This window comes from Carcharhinus amblyrhynchos, chromosome 6 (genome assembly GCF_965287045.1).
Source record: "Carcharhinus amblyrhynchos chromosome 6, sCarAmb.v2.hapA, whole genome shotgun sequence".
Classification (NCBI taxonomy): Eukaryota; Metazoa; Chordata; class Chondrichthyes; order Carcharhiniformes; family Carcharhinidae; genus Carcharhinus; species Carcharhinus amblyrhynchos.
The window spans coordinates 24315551-24333330 of NC_137329.1; the positions used below are offsets into that span (position 1 = coordinate 24315551).

Below are 17780 nucleotides of genomic sequence, written 5' to 3' on the forward strand. Positions count from 1 at the left end.
TTACCTTAAACCTATGCCCCTGGTCATTGATCTCTGCACCAAGGAGAAATGTTTCTTCTTGTCTACCCTACCTACTGCCCTACTCTCTCTGTGTGCAACATTTATCACAATGCCCACGTCCTGAACGAAAACACAACATATAAAAACTCCGGCTCTAAATACAAGCGCACAGAATCCCATATGCAACCTTTTAGACATAGTCTGATTCCCAAAAATAGAATTTGCCTATTCAGTCACCTTGTGAAATATTGAACTATTTTTAAGTTGGGCATTATTCTCAGTATAAAGTCATTGTTCACGGGAGAAAAAGCAAAAAGGTTGAGGTACAAAAACATTACCATGTTGAGATGAATAGGGAAAAGAGACCAATTTTGCAATGCAAATATATATTTAAATTGCCAGGCTTGTCCTTTTGTTCTTCTCAAAATTTGTGTGGCATGTTGTCCTCCTTAATTTCCTGATCCTCGTGCCCCCTCACCCAGTGCCTCATTCAGTGGCTGTTGAAAGCTTTAATGCTCACTTACCCTCATGTGATGTAAACAACGGGGAGATTTGTGGAACATAGGAACAGGAGGAAACCATTCAACTCTCTCTCTCTCTCTCTCTCCCCCCCCCCCCCTCCCCCTCCCCCCTCAAGCCCCTTTAACTGGTCAGTGGGATAATCTGTGGGTCACATTGTCTCAACTTTAATTCAAAGTGAAATAATCTGAAAGAGGTTCTCAAAACCATAGTGGTTACAAAAGGCAAATGTTTGATGCCCCTGCTGTTTGACAAGGTGATAATAAAGTTTTAACAGATTTATAATGAGGCCAAATAGAAAAATGATCTTTATTCAAAAGGTGGTTAGAATTTTGCTTTGATTTATTCATTCATGTGATGTGGGCATCATCGACAAGGCCAGCATTTATTGTGTCATCCTGAGCCACAGTGTGGAGGCAGAATAGTTTTCCAAACATCTATCTAATAATAGCAGCATGGTGGCACAGTGGTTAGCACTGCTGCCTCACAGCACCAGGGGCCTAGGTTTAATTCCGGCCTCGGGTTACTGTCTGTGTGGAGTTTGCACATTGTCCCTGTGTCTGCATGGGTTTCCTCCCGGTGCTCTGGTTTCCTCCCACAGTTCAAAGATGTGCGAGTTAGATGGATTGACCCTAATTGCTAAATTGACCCTAGTGTCAGGGGGATTAGCAGGGTAGATATGTAGGGTTACGGGGATAGGGCCTGCATGGGATTGTGGTTGATGCAGACTCGAGGGGCTGAATAGCCTCCTCCTGCACTGTAGGGATTCTATGAATACTGTTTGAAGACGAGGAACACTGAAGGATGTAGCATGTGAGCAGGATATTGAAGTTAGATGAGCAATGTGGTGATTGACTGCAGCGCACAAACCGGAACCAAATCTGTTGCTGGAATGTTCTACAGTTCTGCTGCAAGATTTAAGAGGGTTAAAGTTAAATGATGGAAGGAACATTCTTTTACCAGAGAGTGTGAGAGAAAGCAGAGAGGCCAAACCATGGCTCCAGTTGAGCGAAACTCTACCCACCCGCCTAGTTAACCAGTGTATTAATCTAAAAATTTCTTGTTTTCAAATCTTGCCATGGCCTCACTTTCACTACTTCTGCAATCTTCCTCAGCCATACAACCCTCTGAGATATCTGCACTCATTCTCTAGCCTCTTGTGCATCCTCAACTTTTATTGTTCCACCTGTGGCCATTCCTTCAATTACCAAGACTTTAAACTCTGGAATTCCTGGCCCAAACCTCTCCGACTCTCTACCTCGCTTTCCCTCTCGAAGAAGCTCCTTAAAGCCTACTCCCTGCCCAAACGTTCAAACATCTGCCTTCAGTTGCATCACCTCAGCATTGCTGAACTTTATAACTTTCCTGTGAAATTGTTCAGGGCATTTAACTGTATTAAAGACGCTATGTTAATAGAAGTTGCTATGACTAAGTAATGCAAACTTTAGGAATAAGCAAATTGTAACAGATAGTGGTCAAATAATAATGAGATGTGTTTGGCTGTGAAGCCACATTGGTAGTTTGCAGTCAGTGTAGCCAGTGAGCAGTGAAGGTCTAAACCTGGTCTGCCACACTGATATAACTTTGATTTTAGTTCCATTTTGAGGTTTTGGGCTTACTTACATTTAACTAGAGTTTTAAGTACCCCGACATAGTTTAAGTTAAATCCAGTTTCCATCCCCAAGGCTGCTATCAATTAATTGAATCCTGTACATTTACTCATTACCTTCCTGGTGATGGTGATTGCTTTTGGCATCAGTTACTTATTAGCTGCTAATAGTCTACTGACTAAAGCCACTCAGCAATGCAATCCGTTAAAGCACTTTTTTTAAAAAGTACAATCCCAATGTGCACTGACGCCTGACAAGTCTGTATAAATGCATACGCAAGTTTTTCCTCACCGTTTAATTCCTCGCTTTCCTGACGTCCGACTTCAACTTGGCGAAAGAAATTCCCAACAAGGCTGCGTATCGTCAAAGGTTGTGAAGAGCCTTGGTTTAAAGTTCACACCTCACCAAATTGTAACAGTCTGAAATGTAAATTTATTCAAATATTTGTTAAATTAGCTCCTCCCACTAATCTCAAACCAGAATGATTGCCCCAGTATGCAGATTCTATTTTTATTGGGTAATTTCCATGGATAATGCTGCTACTCACATTCTAACCTTCCTGCCAGCATTGTATCATTGGACATTCATCCAGGACTTGCATGTGCAGACTTGATGGGCCAAATGGCCACCTCCTGCCCTGTAGGGATTCTACGATTCTGTGAAATGGAATACGTGCACCCAGAAATCTGGCCATTCTTTGAAGCACTTGAATGCCAACACAATAAGGGCAGGAGTAGGCTCTACATTCAGTAGATCCTGTTGGGGCATTCAGTCAGATCAAGATCGATCTGTACCTTAGCTCCACTAACCAACACTTGATCTATGTTTGTGATGCAGAGTGACACCCACAGCGCAAGTTCAGTACCCATAGCCACTGAAGTTATTCATGAAGACTCTGCCTTCTCAACCTTGCCGCTTGCCTGAGTATGGTGGCCCTCTGGTTTGATCATCATCAGTCCGCCTATGGCCACCTGGGATAATGGGGACCTTAATACCACCATCGATCTCAATCATAGAAACCCTACAGTGCAAAAAGAGGCCATTCAGCCCATCGAGTCTGCACCGATCACATTCCCACCTAGGCCTCTATCCCTGTATCCCCACCCAGGCCCTATCCCTTTTATTAATCCTGAAAGCCCCAGTCTAGCCCTTGCATCCACAGCATACTGGGGAATAGACTTCCAAATTTCCACTGCATTCTGCTTCTTGATATCACTGTTAGAGCCAAGCTCTAATTTTAAGATTGTGTATCCCTTTGTTCTGGATACCACCCCCACCATAGAGTTTCTCTGCATCCATCCTCTTAAATCCCTTTTCCCATTCCAATCAACTCAGAAGTCCCAAACTTGGAAAAATACAAACGTTGTATCAACATCGTGTCCTTATGATTTTAACCCTGTAAGCCCTGGTATCATTATGATGAATCTGTCTCATTTCCCTGGTAAGATAATGCGATCTTTCTGAGAGGAGTTGTGAATTTAACACCAGGCCCTCCAGGAGCCGCCTTCACACAACAGGTAATGGAAGTCTCAACTCTATCGCTTCCCTCATCCACTCACATCCCAACAAAAATCTGTTGGGGCAAGGGATCAGTTGAAAATCTCAAAACCAGGATAGGTAATTTTTTGTTCAGCAAGGCTATTGAAAGGTATGGAACTGAGGCAATAAGTTACAGATCGGTCATGATCTAATTGAATGGTAGATCAAGCATGTTGGCCTCCTGCAGTCCCTGATTTTCATTGCAGCACTGCATGCCTGCAAACAGTCAGTGTCCTTGAATACGAATAATTCTGAAGGGTGCAATGAGTTTGATTTTACCCAGTAATGAGGGACTTACTAATCTGATCTTTGCTAATATAGTTTAATTCTGTGGGCAGCCATTTGTGTTTTCTTGACAGTAGTCAGGGAGAATCAGGGGTAGGAAACAATGGATTTAGCCAGATGGCACAGTGGTTAGTACTGCTGCCTCGTAGCGCCAGGGACCTGGGTTCAATTTTGGACTTGGGTCACTATGTGTGTGGAGTTTGCATTTTCACCCCATATTTGCGTGGGCTTCCTCCGAGTGCTCCAGTTTCCACTCAAATACCAAAGATGATTGGCCATGCTAAATTGACCCTAGTGTCAAGGGGATTAGCTGAGGGTTGTGGGAATAGGGCCTGGATGGGATTGTGGTTGGTACAGACTCGATGGGCCAAATGGCCACCACCTGCACTGTAGGGATTCTATGATGTGTTTGTAAAATATTTTAAACATGAATATTGAATCGATTTATTTTTATTCCATCATTTTTCAGGGTCTGTCTAAAATCGTGGCACAATAGATGTTGGCCTGTGTGGTTCATTGCCCTCTATCATTCCAATCTCCATCCCACCAGAGCAGACAGAACTGTAGAACAATACAGGTTTTCAATATAAAAGGGGGACAGTTGGGCTTTTTTCATTCATTTGTGGGACATGAGCGTTGCTGGCTGGCCAGCATTTATTGCCCATCCCTAGTTGTGCTTGAACTGAGTATCTTGCGAGGCCGTTTGAGGGCAGTTGAAAGTTAACCACACTGCTGTGGCTCTGGAGTCACATGTAGGCCAGACCAGGTAAAGGTGGCAGATTTCCTTTCCCAAAGGGCATTAGTGACATTTTTATATATTGAATTCAAATTCCACCATCTACTGTGGTGGGATTCAAACCCTGGTCCTCAGAACATTAACTGAGTTTCTGGATTAATAGTCCATTGATAATACCACAAGGCCATCGCTTCCCCTCATTGTATTCATGCTAATTATTTTGCAAAGTAAATCCAAAATTAATACCATTTCCCATCTTCTCTCCATAACCCATAACTCTGCTTTCCAACATAATCCAAGTTTCCCTTTGGAGATGCGATGGTCTCTGCCTCAACTCCCTCCTTTCTGAAGGGTTCCACACTCCCACAACCTTCCACATGAAGAAATTTCTTCTAACCCCCCCGCACACCAATAATTTTAAACCCATGGCTGCACATTACCGACTCCGTAGCACAGGAAATAGCCTTTTCCTATTCATCTTATTGGAACAGCTTGTATTCTTTGAAAAATTCTTGTTGGCTTCCTCTGGTTCAACAAGGTGCCCCAGCATCACAGGCCTCTCCTGTTCTATGACCCTAACTCTGGGATCATCCTAGTGAATTTAAGTTGCACACACTCAGCATCTTGAACGTCTCACTATAATTGGGTTTCCAAAACTTCACACTTTAACCATGACCCAACTGTTTCTTTACGGAGGACAGGGTGCGGGAATGTTGAGGGAGGACTTGCCACACTTTCAAAGAATGCAGTTAACTTTCCAAGCTCATCCCAGCATTTCCAGCTGAGTCTTAAAATGTGGTTAAATTAGCCTTAAAGCTTAGCATAGTTAGTTACATAGGCAGAAATATCTTAAAATGAAGTCTTTCAACTGAAGCAAACCATACAAAGGGTTCCACATCACCTTAACCCATATCGCCCACATTGTTGAATCCATGCTGAACTGTCCAGAAAGATGGCATTTCATCATCTCCATTCAATCCAATAGAAATCAGTACAGATAGGTAAGGCAGGATTTTTTTCCCTGTCTGTGGTGTTTCGCAGTGGCGGGAGGTAGCACGCCACTTGCTGGTGGTGGGACCATACAGTTGTCAATGAGGTTTTCTGTCGAGCACACCCCATGACGCCGGGAAACTTATGGCGGGGTGCACCATCAGTGGGACCGTAACATCCTGCTGGCGTGAACGGCAGCAAGGTTTTGGCAATAATGTAGATTGAAACCTCTTATGGGGTGTACTAATCAACAGTCCAGCTATTCAGGCTCAGCGGAATCTTTGATTTTTCATGTTGATGACAGTTCATTGATAGACATCATCTCTTAGTCTTTGTTTATTGAGCCTTGCTGTCATCTTGCATTTCCATGCCTTTTCATCTACCCATTTTGTTTCTACGCTTGCATTAATTTCATCCTTCATTACATGGATCATGCCAATGTGTGTTGCTTGATTGCCCCACTGACTAGTGCTTTCTCTAATTCATTAATAAGGCTGTGTATTTGTGCACTAAAGCATTGTAGCAATGTTCAGTATATCGGAAGATAATTCTTCCGTTCTGTGATCTACATGTTCTTGCAAATTCAAGTCATTGCTTGCTTTAACAAAAGTGACTTTTTTTGGGGTTTCAAAGAATGAGCAATAATGCAACTGATCATTTAATTGAATCTATTGTAGACCAAGAGGTGCAAAGGTTAAAGGTCGGATTGGATTCTTTGCTGGCTGCGAACGAAGAAAAGGTAAGGAATAATGTCCACACATGTTCGCCCATTCCTCTCCTTCCTTTCACCACTCTTTCCCGCATCACAACATATGCATTTCCCATTTTTTTTTTGTGCCTCGCTGTATTAAGATTCTGCCATCTCGTGTGAGTGTGGCCAGTGAGTAGGACTCCTGTCTCGCCTTTAGAAAGTTGTGGCTCCAAGCGCCACTCCTGAAACCTAATAATCTGGACTGACGTTCCAGATGCAGAGCCGAGAGAGTGATGCACAGTTAGAGGTGTCATCTTTCAAACCAAGTGTTGAACCAAGAGTCAGTTTGTCCCCGCCCCTCTCAGGTGGATGAAAAAGTTCCATGGCACTATTTCAAAGAAAAGGAGGGGAAGTTCCAGTCCGTATTTACATTTCACCCTATCTTGTCTTGTATCTCACTGCTGCTGGTGGGAGTTTGCTTTATGTGAATTGGCTGCTGTGTTTCCCAGATTATATCAGTGACTACACTTCAAAAGTACTCCACTGGCTGTAACAGGCTTTGGGATGTTCTGAGGTTGAGAGAAAGCACTATAATAGAAATGCAAGCCTTCCATTTGTGGTGGTGTCCCCTCCGTTTCAGTGATGGTTTTATTCAATGACAGGACCACAGGATAGAAGAGCTGAGTCGGCTGTTGGCCAAGTGCAAAACCATGAAGCAGATGATAATGGCTCAAGGTAAGGGAAATGCATCAACTCCCTTCCTTTCATCCGAATCCAAACCGTTGCGATGGGTAATCAAAAAATAAACAATCACTTTGACCCAATGGTTATACAGACAAATTCTGAAGCCTAAGGTACCTGACATTTTAGGGTGGTTGTGGTGTGAAATGCCAACCATTGTGCCCTTGCCCCCAACCTCCTTGTCACCCCAACTCCAGCAATGACTCCCCCCACCCGCAGCACTCAAACCACCCCATTCACCTGCGTCCAGGGATCCAGGCGCAATCCTCAAGCACGTTCTTGAAACATTAAAGCCACTCTGCCACCAATCAAGAGCGACTGGGCTCTGGTTGGTTGATTTTGATTGCATAGAAGGCCTGACACTGGCCAGTTAAGAGCCTGAGGCCATTTAAATGCTGTCTGGCTTCCCCCATGTAAGTGAGATGGAGCACTGGCCCTCCAGCCAGTTTTTATATTTGTGTTTATATTTGCGAGGTATTCCTATGAGGGGCTGACAAATGTATAGAGTGGTCCTTGAGTGAAAGTGACCACGGAGCTGTCAGACTGTCCTAAAAGCCCAACGGGTTCCCTGGATTCTGTAGTGAAGGAAACCTGTTGTCCTGATCCAGTCCCAGACTAATATGGCTGCCTCCTAACTACCCTCCAAAGTGGTTTGTGAGCTCCATCAGGACATGGAACAGAATTGTAGGGTACCTTCACCACAGTGACTGCAGCAGTTCAAGCAATCCCTTTCACCACCTTTCATAGAATCCCTGCAGTGCAGAAAGAGGCCATTTGGTCACAATCCCATCCAGGCCTTATTCCCATAACCCCACTTATTTACCCTGGCTAACCCCTGATACTAAGGGATTTAGCATGGGCAGTCAACCTAACCTGCAAATCTTTGGACTGTGGGAGGAAACCGGAGCATTCGGAGGAAACCCACGCAGATACGGGGAGAACGTGCAAACTCGACACAGAATTGAACCCGGGTCCCTGGTGCTGGGAGACAACAGTGCAGCTACAGATGGGTATGAAAGGCTGACCTTGCCAGCAATGCCCGTATCCAGCAAATGAACAAAGAGTAATGTGCAACACTGTGATGAGCAAAGAAGTGAGCAATCTACCTCAAGTATTTTATACGGATAGTCAACTAACACAGCTGAAGAAACCGATAGCAAACTATCTAATGACATTTCCTTTCAGGGTCTTCTGAAAGGATACTCATGGGGAGCAGCGAGGAAGAGTTAAGCAGCTGCTCAATGATCGCAACCCCCACTAAAATAGCTCACTCTGAAGCAATGGAACCAGAGGTAAAGGTTATGAAGTTATTCTTTTAAAGGACACCGCTATGTCCAATTAAATATATAAATGAATACACAAACTTGCTCTTCGTTCTATAAGCCCAACCTTTCAAACTCTTCTCCTGTGTTTTCAAATACAGGTATCGCCTGATGTCCCCTCATCCCCTGGGGGACCTCAACTAACACCAGTCGAGTTTGAAATGAGGTAAGGGAATTCAATAAGGCGGAGAGAGCGGAAATCCTCCAGGGCAGAGTGGATGGGTATTTGCAGCAGTTACAGGGGAGAGGGAGAGGTGGTAAGGAGGAAGATTCATAGAAACTCTACAGTAGAAAGAGGCCGTTCAGCCCATTGAGTCTGCAGTGACTCTCCGATAGAGCATCTTGCCCAGGCCCTAACCCCCCCACCCTATCCCTGTAATCCCCTATGTTTCTAATGGCTAATCCAGCTATCTTGGGATACTAAGGATCAATTTAGCATGGCCAATCCACCCAACCTGCATATCTTTGAAATGTGAGAGGAAATTGGAGCACGTGGAGGAAACCCACACAGACACAGGGAGAATGTGCAAACCCCACACATTCACTCAAGATTGGAGTTGAACCCAGGTCCCTGGAGCTGTGAGGTAGCAGTGTTCATCACTATAACACCATGTCGCCCAGTGGCTATGGGACACCAGTGTCAGTTTCTACATCAGAGGCTAGAATCCATTGGCATCCTCCACCTTTGCCCCAAACAATGTCATCCAGCTTGGTAAAGCCACTCCAGATCAAGGAGCAGAGATGCTGAAATATCATCATCTTTCCTGAAGTATTAACTCTTGTTTCTCTGTCCACAGATGCTGCCTGACACCTGCTGAGTGTTTCCAGCATTTTCAGTTTTCATTTTCAGCTTGAGGAATTTTCCTTTTATAACGTGGTGAGACGGCTTTGCTGTTTATCCAGAGCCTGTCGGGGAATTTTATTTGCGCTCTCAGATCACGTATAATCCCCGCTCAGTTGGTCTGTACTTTCTGCATATTGTGTTCTTTCTTAATCCCACAGGATACAACCGCGACAGACCTCAGCCAGCCTGGAGGAGCTGAACAGTGGACAAGCGGAGAAGGTTAGAGATCTGACCGTTCGCACTAATGGAATAGCGTGGGGTTTGTGCAGAATCTCGAGTTTAGATCTCTCTCTCCTCCCGTCTTTGGCGAGTTGTTTAAAACTTAGGAGCTGTAGCCGCAGAAGAATGATGGTGGAAACGTGCGATTTAATCCTATCACAGGAGCTTTGTTGTCAAGGGCGTGTGCGTCACCTCGGTTTAGCATTTCACCCAGTTCAGCCCTTAAGCAGTTTACTGGGAACCTCGGCTGTACTCAAGTCTCTGGAGTGGGTCTTGTCTTTGCGACGTTCCGGTTGTTGCGAGGCAAGACTGCTACCCCTTGAGCTATAGGTGAAACTTGTGCAGCAGATAAGCTTAGAATCAGACCACTCAAGAATGAGATCAGGAAGCATTCTTGTGGTGGAATCTGAAACTCTCAATAAGTGATTCCCTGGCTGTGATTTTTCTTTTGGGATCCATGGAGATCCAGCATCCCATTTTAGGAAGACTTCCTCCTAAAATCAGATCTTCCCATCTCTATCATAAATTCATAACCATGCATTTAAAACTGTGTCAATGTGTATTCCAGTTTTGTGTAACAAAGCTAGCCATGTATACTAACAAGGTGTCAATGTTAATTTTTTTTTCTATCGATTCATGCTCCTCCCCTTCTCCCTTCCTGCAATTCAACAGTGCTCAGTCTGGGAAAGTGAAGAGCCTGCACAGTCTGAGGTATTAACTCATTTATTTAACCTCTGATCTTTCCTCTCCTTTGACTTTGTCCATACATTGTGTGTACTTTGTGGTAATCATAGTCTGGTTGGAGATAATCTGCTTAATGAAACCACCGGAATGTCTTAACACATTAATCTATCCTTCTGTGAACTGTTTCCACAAGATTCTTCTTGGTTATTTCACTTTTTCTTGGGATGTGGGTCTGACTATTGAAGGCCAGATATTGGACATCACTCATTGCCCCTAAAAAGATGTTAGTTGGCCTCTGTCGTGAGCTGCAAGTCTTGGTTTTCGTATAGATTAATGGCTTGCTAGGTCAGAGGGCATTTAATAGTCAACAAGGAAGGAATATGTAGAACATAAACCCATGAGCTTTGTATTGCATGCATATGCAGGAGCAGAAATTAAGACAACCAATACTAAATAAGAAATGAACTCCTAATTGGAAAGCGACCTGTCATAGGACTTGTTGATTTTAACATAGAAAATGGAAATAGCAGGAGGCCATTCAATTTTTTGAGCCTGTTCCGCCATTTGTTATGATCATGGCTGATCATCCAACTCAGTAACTTGATCCTGCCTTCCTCCACTCCCAAAATATCCTTTGATTCCCTTCACCCCAAGAGCTATATCTCACTCCTTCTTGAATGTTCTGGCCTCAACTGCTTCCTGTGGTAGTGAGATCCACAGGCCCACCACTATCTGGTAAAGAAATTTCTCCTCATCTCAGTCCTAAAAAGATTTGCACACTATCCTTAGAACAACCACGAAAATATGGAGGATCAGAAGTCTTGCAAGCCAACTGTCCGACCAATGTTCTTGTCAGGTGCAAGCCCACTCGAGGAGTGCTGACTCTGGTTCATCGAGTTCTGGATCTCCAGCTTCCAGTGTGCCATCATGAGAAAACTGGACAGTTCCTGACTGAGGCAGAGATTATATCTTATAGAAAGTAAATGTCTTTACAGAGAACTCCTGGCCTGTGTAAACTCCTGAACTGATTGAGGGGGTCAGAGAGGAATTTTCCGGAGTAATTTTTCACTTACTGACCCAGGGCTCTTTATTAGACTGCCACTCCTGGGATATTTACATGGCTGGAGCAGGGAGTGCTGCATGGGGACAGAATGGTAGTGTCAAATCCCAATGCTCTGGCCTTCACATTGGAGCTTTGATGAACCAAGTCACCTGGCACACTGAGCAGTTTTGATCCCCTTATCTAAGGAAAGATACAGAGGCATCCAGAGGTTCACTAGATTGATCCCAGGAATGGATAGATAGAGGTTCAGTAGGTTGGGCCTGTACTCATTGGAGTTTAGCAGAATGAGACCTGACCTTATTGAGACATGTTGAATTCTCTGTAGATGCTGAGAGGTTGTTTGCCCTTGTGGGAAAGTCTAGGACCAGAGGTCACCCAATTAAGACAGAGATGAGGAGGAATTTCTTCTCTCGGGGATAGTGAATCGGTGGAATTCATTACCGCAGAAGGCTGTAGAGACTGAGTCATTAAGTGTGTTCAAGGCTGAGGTAGATTTTTAATCAGTAAGGGAATCCAGGGTTATGGGGATAAGGCAGAAAAGTGAAGTTGAGGATTATATCAGATCAGTCACAATGACAGTGAATAGCAGGATAGACTCAATAGATCCAACGGCCTACTTCTGCTCCTACATCTTGTAATCGTTGTATGTATTTTCAGGATCAGGTATTTAATAGACATCTGTTGTCTTTGTATGACAGAACAAGCCTTACTCGAGCAACAGCAAATACCAGACCCTTCCAGGGAAGCTTTCACAGTCCAATCACCAGGACAATGGTGAACAGAAGCAAAGGGTGGCAGCAGCCTCAAGCACGACACCTGTGATGTCTGCAGACCCGGAGAACACTTCTGCCAACTTGAGTATGTAGCACCTGGTAAAATTCACATCACGAATGTGTTCATAGATGTTTGCACCGCAGAAGGAGGTCATTCAGCCCATTGTGCCTGGGTTGGCTCTTTGGAAAGGCTGTCTCGAATTATTTAGATTATATACAATAGCACAAAAGAAGCCAGCTACCCCAACCAATCAATGCTGCCCTTGATGTTCTACTTGAAGATATTGATTTAGTCCCACTAATTGGGCACTAATTATTATTCATTTATTGAACATGGGCAGTGCTGACTGGCCAGCATTTGCTGCTCATCTTTAGTTCCCCTTGGTAAGCAGTTGAGAGTCAACCACGTTGCTGTAGTTTTGGAGTCACATGTAGGCCAGACCAGATGAGGATGACAGATTTCCTTCCCCAAAGGGCATAAGTGAACCAGATGGGATTTTCCAACAATAGATATTGGTAGATTCTTAATTCCAGAATTTTTTTTATTGGGGTGGGTGAGCTTTTATCTCACCCCTGTCAGCTGGGGCAGGGGTTGGGGGAGTGCAAAGGTGGACATCATGCTTATTAGGAACAAAAAATATGAGCAGCAGTAGTCACCGTGTATACTGCTGTTTGCAATATTTCCCATCAGCTTCTCGCCAAATTGGTTTGAGTGAGTCAGTTGTGCTTAAGGGTGAGATGCAAAGCATGGATCAGTAAAATCCATCTCCAATGGAACAGTGATGGTATGTTTCATTAGTGACAGATGAACCACATTAAAGAATGAACAAAGGCGGAATTAGGAGAAGCTTTTGTTTCAGTCTTCAAGGAGCTCTAATATGGACACGAATACAGGGGTGGCACAGTGGTTAGCACTGCTGCCTCACAGTGCCAGGGACCCGGGTTCGATTCCTGGCTTGGGTCACTGTCTGTGTGGAGTTTGCATGTTCTCCTCGTGTCTGTGTGGGTTCCGTCCGATTTCCTCCCATGGACTGAAAGACGTGCTGGTTAGGTGGCATTGGCCATGCTAAATTCTCTCTACCTGAATGGGCGCTGGCGTGTGGCAACTAAGGGATTTTCACAGTAACTTCATTGCAGTGTTAATATAAGCCTGCTTATAACATTAATAAATAAACTGAGCTAAACACTGGGATATTCTTTGAGGGAGAGAAACAGGATTCATACGGGACTTTGAAAATGAATATTGTTTAAAGTTTATTTATTAGTCACAAGTAGGCTTACATTAACACTGCAATGAAGTCACTGTGAAAATTCCCTAGTCACCACACTCCGACATCTATTCGGGTACACTGAGGGAAAATTTAGCGTGGCCAATGCATCTAACCAGCACATCTTTCGGACTGTGGGAGAAAACCCACACAGACAACATGCAAATTCCACGCAGACAGTGACCCAAGTCGGGAATTGAACCAGATCCCTGGTACTGAGGTAGCAGTGCTAATCACTGTGCCACCCCTATTTGTTTTAAAAAAAAAAGATTGCTTTGAGTACGAAGGAAATGGGACTAAGTGAGAGACTCAGACATTGGACTGTATGGCCTCCTTCAGTGCTGAGATATTCTATGTGATATATATTTGTGTTCATTCTTCTGGTGAGGCAGATTATACAATCTCCTCAGAATCCTGACTTATTTTCATTGCTGTGTGGAATGCATTGAACCTAATTTGCGTGTGTGTGTGTTTTGGTTCATAGATTTATCTTTAAATTCCTCATTTTATCAAAAAAAAACTTCCTAAAGCACGCATTTCCCTTTATTTCTTGGTACGAAATATCAATCCTCCTCTTGCTGTCAATTGGGAGAGGAAATGGCTCAAACCTATCTGTGTTTATTGAACTGGAGCTGTTTGTCCTTAAAACTGATCAGAACAAGAGGCTGTCATTGATTTGATCTTCGTGGAATAGGTAACCATGGTTAATGTGATGTCACAACCTTTTCATTACCAAGCGTAAAGGGAATGGAGATCTGCTGACAACTAAACTTAAGGCTTTGAGAAGAAATTGCAATGGGAACGCGTGTTAAAATAACCAAATGGTAATCGGTCAGGTGTTTGGTGCATTCTGTATTAATAACCATTGCCAAATGGTGACTGAATAAACCACTGATTATTACTGCTCTTGAGTCACGCACAGTTGGCTGTTCGTTTGGATGGCAGTGCCGCTATGTTGGATCATTTGCATGACACAACTTTGAATTATGATCCAATTTTATCAGTTGAAATGCGGGGTTTTTAATTTTTAACAGGTCAAGTTCAGAGACCTTGCTTCCCCTTCTCCTTTGTGGAAACCATGAATTCGAGACCTGGAGGTTAAACAGAAGTTGCATTGTATTTGTTCTCAGGATGTGCCAGTGGCAGTGTCTGTCTCTGTTGCCCATCCCAGCTTATCAGAAGCTTGACCAGGTTGATTTGGGATTGGGGGTAAATAATAGGTCCAGACCACGCAAGGGTGGCAGCCTTCTTCCATCTGTCAGTTCCCTTCATGTAATTTAGGGAAGGAAATCTGTCTCCCTTAACCGCTCTGGCTTGCCTATGATTCCAGACCAATTTAATACCCTCTAGCAAACCATTCAGTTCTATTCAAGAAGGCATCACACCACAGTTTTCCAGGAAAACTTAGGAATGGATGCTCAATGTTGGCATTACCAGTGACACCAATATGCCTTGAATGCAATGACTTTTACGGTAGCTTTTACCAATATTAGGTTCTTAATTTTTAAAGCTGTTTTCAAATCCATAAACTATCACAGTGTGATTTAAGCTCATGTGCTCTGAATTATGAGTATAGGATTCTGTGTTTCTCGTTTAAAAAAAAAGCACCCATCCCCAATTAAAATCATTGTTAAACAAAGGAATTTTTTTCATTTATTTATTTGTCACAAATAGGCTTACATTAACACTACAATGAAGTTACTGTGGAAATACTCTAGTCGCCACACTCGGCCTCCTTTTCGGGTATGTTGAGGGACAATTTAGCATGGCCAATGCACTTAATCAGCACGTTTTTCGGACTGTGGGAGGAAACCAGAGTACCCGGGGAAAACCTGTGCAGACTGCGCACGGACAGTGACCCAAGCCGGGAATCGAACCCGGGTCCCTGGTGCTGTGAGGCAGTGGTGCTAACCATTTCCAGGGGGATCTCTACACTGATTAAAAACAAACTTACTTATATTAACCCCTCAAAGCACCATCGCACACAATTTCAGAATAGTTAAAAAAAAACTGCAAACTGTTCCCTGCTGCACAAGAGTGTTCACAATAGCCCATCAGATTACTGGAGGAGGGAATGCTGAAACTCCATGTAAAAAGCATCTTATCATCTATGTATTGCCTAGCTTGGAGTATACACTCCCAGTTGATCAACAGTGCTTCATTTCGTCATGACTTGTTTTGTCACAGTTCTCTCTCAGCAACTGCTGTTGTTACTGTAAGTTGCTATGTAAACATTTCCCCTTCATTGTTACTGTGTCAATTGTCACAATCTCTGCAAGTTCTGGTCCCTCCGGGGCTCAGTGGAGTGAGTTTCTCGCATCTCCCCCCGCCATCTCTGGATCAGAAGAAACTTTTGTTCACCACAGGCAGTTGACATGACAAACCTCACTGCCCAGGACTTCTGTTCCCTGAGCAGTTGTACCCCAACATGTGTGTTGGGAACCCACCCCTCCCCCAGATAATAGGGACTATACAGAAATTGCCCCAGGAGATTTCAGCTACCAATGGACAATTAGCTGCACCATCCGATATTCCAGTTTAAATCGGGGACTTTAGGTGGTTCCGACTCTCTTACCAGAATAGTCACCCAGGAGAAGATAGAAAGAGTAAAACTACTTCTAACTCGTGGGTGTCTATGGTATGAACCCTGTGACAAAACAACCTAACTGCCCCTCAACCACCATCCTTAACCCTCCAACTCCCAACACCAACCCCCTGACTGTTGACAAACCCTTGCCGACCAGCCACAACCTTCGACTAATACTCCCCCGATTTTCCTCCCCACACCAGAACCCTGACCACAATCCTGACCGTCAATGCCCCCATGACTACCTGATTTTCCCCTCTCTCCGAAATTCCTCACCCAACTTTCCTTACTCAATTATCTTCACCACGCTTCTCAAAGTTTAAAAAGTATAAAGTTCATTTTTTCGTGTCACAAGTAAGCTGCAATGAAGTTACTGTGAAAATTCCCTGGTCCCAACACTCCAGCGCCTGTTCAGGTACGCTGAGGGAGAATTTAGCATGGCCAGTGCGCCTAACCAGCCCACATTCATCACTGTGGGAGGAAACTGGAACATCTGGAGGTAACCCATACAGACACAGGGAGAGCGTGCAAACTCCACACGGACAGTGCCCCAAGGCCAGGAATCGAACCCAGGTCCCTGGCGCTGTGAGACAACAGTGCTAACCACTGTCCATCTTTAAATTTGCCTGGTTTACAACAGCTGGTGATTGTGGCTTTCCATTGCCCTATAACACAAGGTCTCCAGAACCGTTGGAGTTCACATTCCTCACCAGGCTCAAGATGGACAATAAGGCGAGAAATGTGCAGCTCCCAACCTGAATTTACCACTCTGCAAAAGATCTGGCCCAATACATTAGAAGTGTTGAATGTGTTGTTTTTTCTGTTACAACTGAAACGAAACCAAGTAACTTTTTATTTCCCTATTCATTGGGTGTGGGTGTCACTGGCTGGGCCAGCATAGATTGCCCGTTATAGAGGGCACTTAAGAGTCAACTGCATTGCTTAATGGCCTAGGTTACACATAGACCAGGTAAGAATGGCAGATTTCCTTCCCTAACGGGCATTAGTGAATGTCCTGGGTTTTTACAACAATTGGCAATGGTTTGATGGTCACCATTAGACTCTTAATCCCAGATTTTGTGAATTCAAATTTCACCATGATGGGTTTTGATCCTGGGACCCCCGGTGGTATTGTCACTAGATTACTAGTCCAGTGACAACACCATTACACCGCCACCTCTCCTGACTGAAATAAAAGCAAAATACTGCAGATGCTGGAATCTGAAACAAAAACAAAGTGCTGGAAAATTTTAGCAGGTCTGACAGCATCTGTCAGAGAGAGAATAGAGTCAGAGGTTTGAGTCTGGATGACCCTTCTGTCATCTAAACTCAATGCTGGGTCTGTTCTCTCCCCACAGATGTTGTCAGACCTGCCAACATTTTCCAGCATTTTGTTTTTTTAACCTCCCCTGACTGGCTATCCTCTGGTTTAACTTGGCTACATTTTGATGTTTTATCCTGTGATTTTCTGGCTCTGTTGTTGCTTGTTAATTTGTTTTGTTTTTGCATGGTTTTTGCTGCTTTCATTTGTTCCGTCCGTTTTTTTAACTCTCCCTCTCTGCCGCAAATCTTCTTCCTTTCCACCTCTACACACGGCTTGCTACTTTTCGGGATGGAAGATCGTGGCAGGAGCGCCAGTGCTCCAGTTTTAGGTACTGTAACTGCGTGACTGACTGCAGCTCGCTACTCAAGAGACATTTCCTCTTTATGTTTTCTGATCACTATAAAATGTTGATGCTCCTCTTACACTGGAAGTGGAGCTAGTGTCTGCAATTGGAGAATTATCGACACAGAATCACCCAATTGGTACAGCGCAGAAGGAGGCCATTTGGCCCATCGCATCTGCGGCAGCTCTCCAAACGAGCATCATGGCTTAGTGCCATTCCCTTGTCTTTTCCCCGTACCCCTC

The 17780-nt window shown here is 44.1% G+C and overlaps 1 protein-coding gene across 14 annotated transcripts in view; it reads left to right on the forward strand.

Annotated features, from left to right (window-relative positions):
- The window catches only part of ppfibp2b (PPFIA binding protein 2b), a 280229-nt gene that overhangs the window by 227350 nt on the left and 35099 nt on the right, over positions 1 to 17780 (forward strand). For 12 of the 14 annotated variants that reach the window (XM_080190031.1, XM_080190030.1, XM_080190033.1 and 9 more), the window contains 8 exons: positions 6357 to 6418; positions 7033 to 7105; positions 8297 to 8403; positions 8535 to 8599; positions 9436 to 9496; positions 10169 to 10207; positions 11942 to 12101; positions 17491 to 17523. In XM_080190031.1, the coding sequence (XP_080046157.1) occupies positions 6357 to 6418; positions 7033 to 7105; positions 8297 to 8403; positions 8535 to 8599; positions 9436 to 9496; positions 10169 to 10207; positions 11942 to 12101; positions 17491 to 17523 (600 nt within the window). The remainder of the gene's footprint in view (positions 1 to 6356; positions 6419 to 7032; positions 7106 to 8296; positions 8404 to 8534; positions 8600 to 9435; positions 9497 to 10168; positions 10208 to 11941; positions 12102 to 17490; positions 17524 to 17780) is intronic. The other 2 variants (XM_080190028.1, XM_080190025.1) reach the window with 2 other exon arrangements.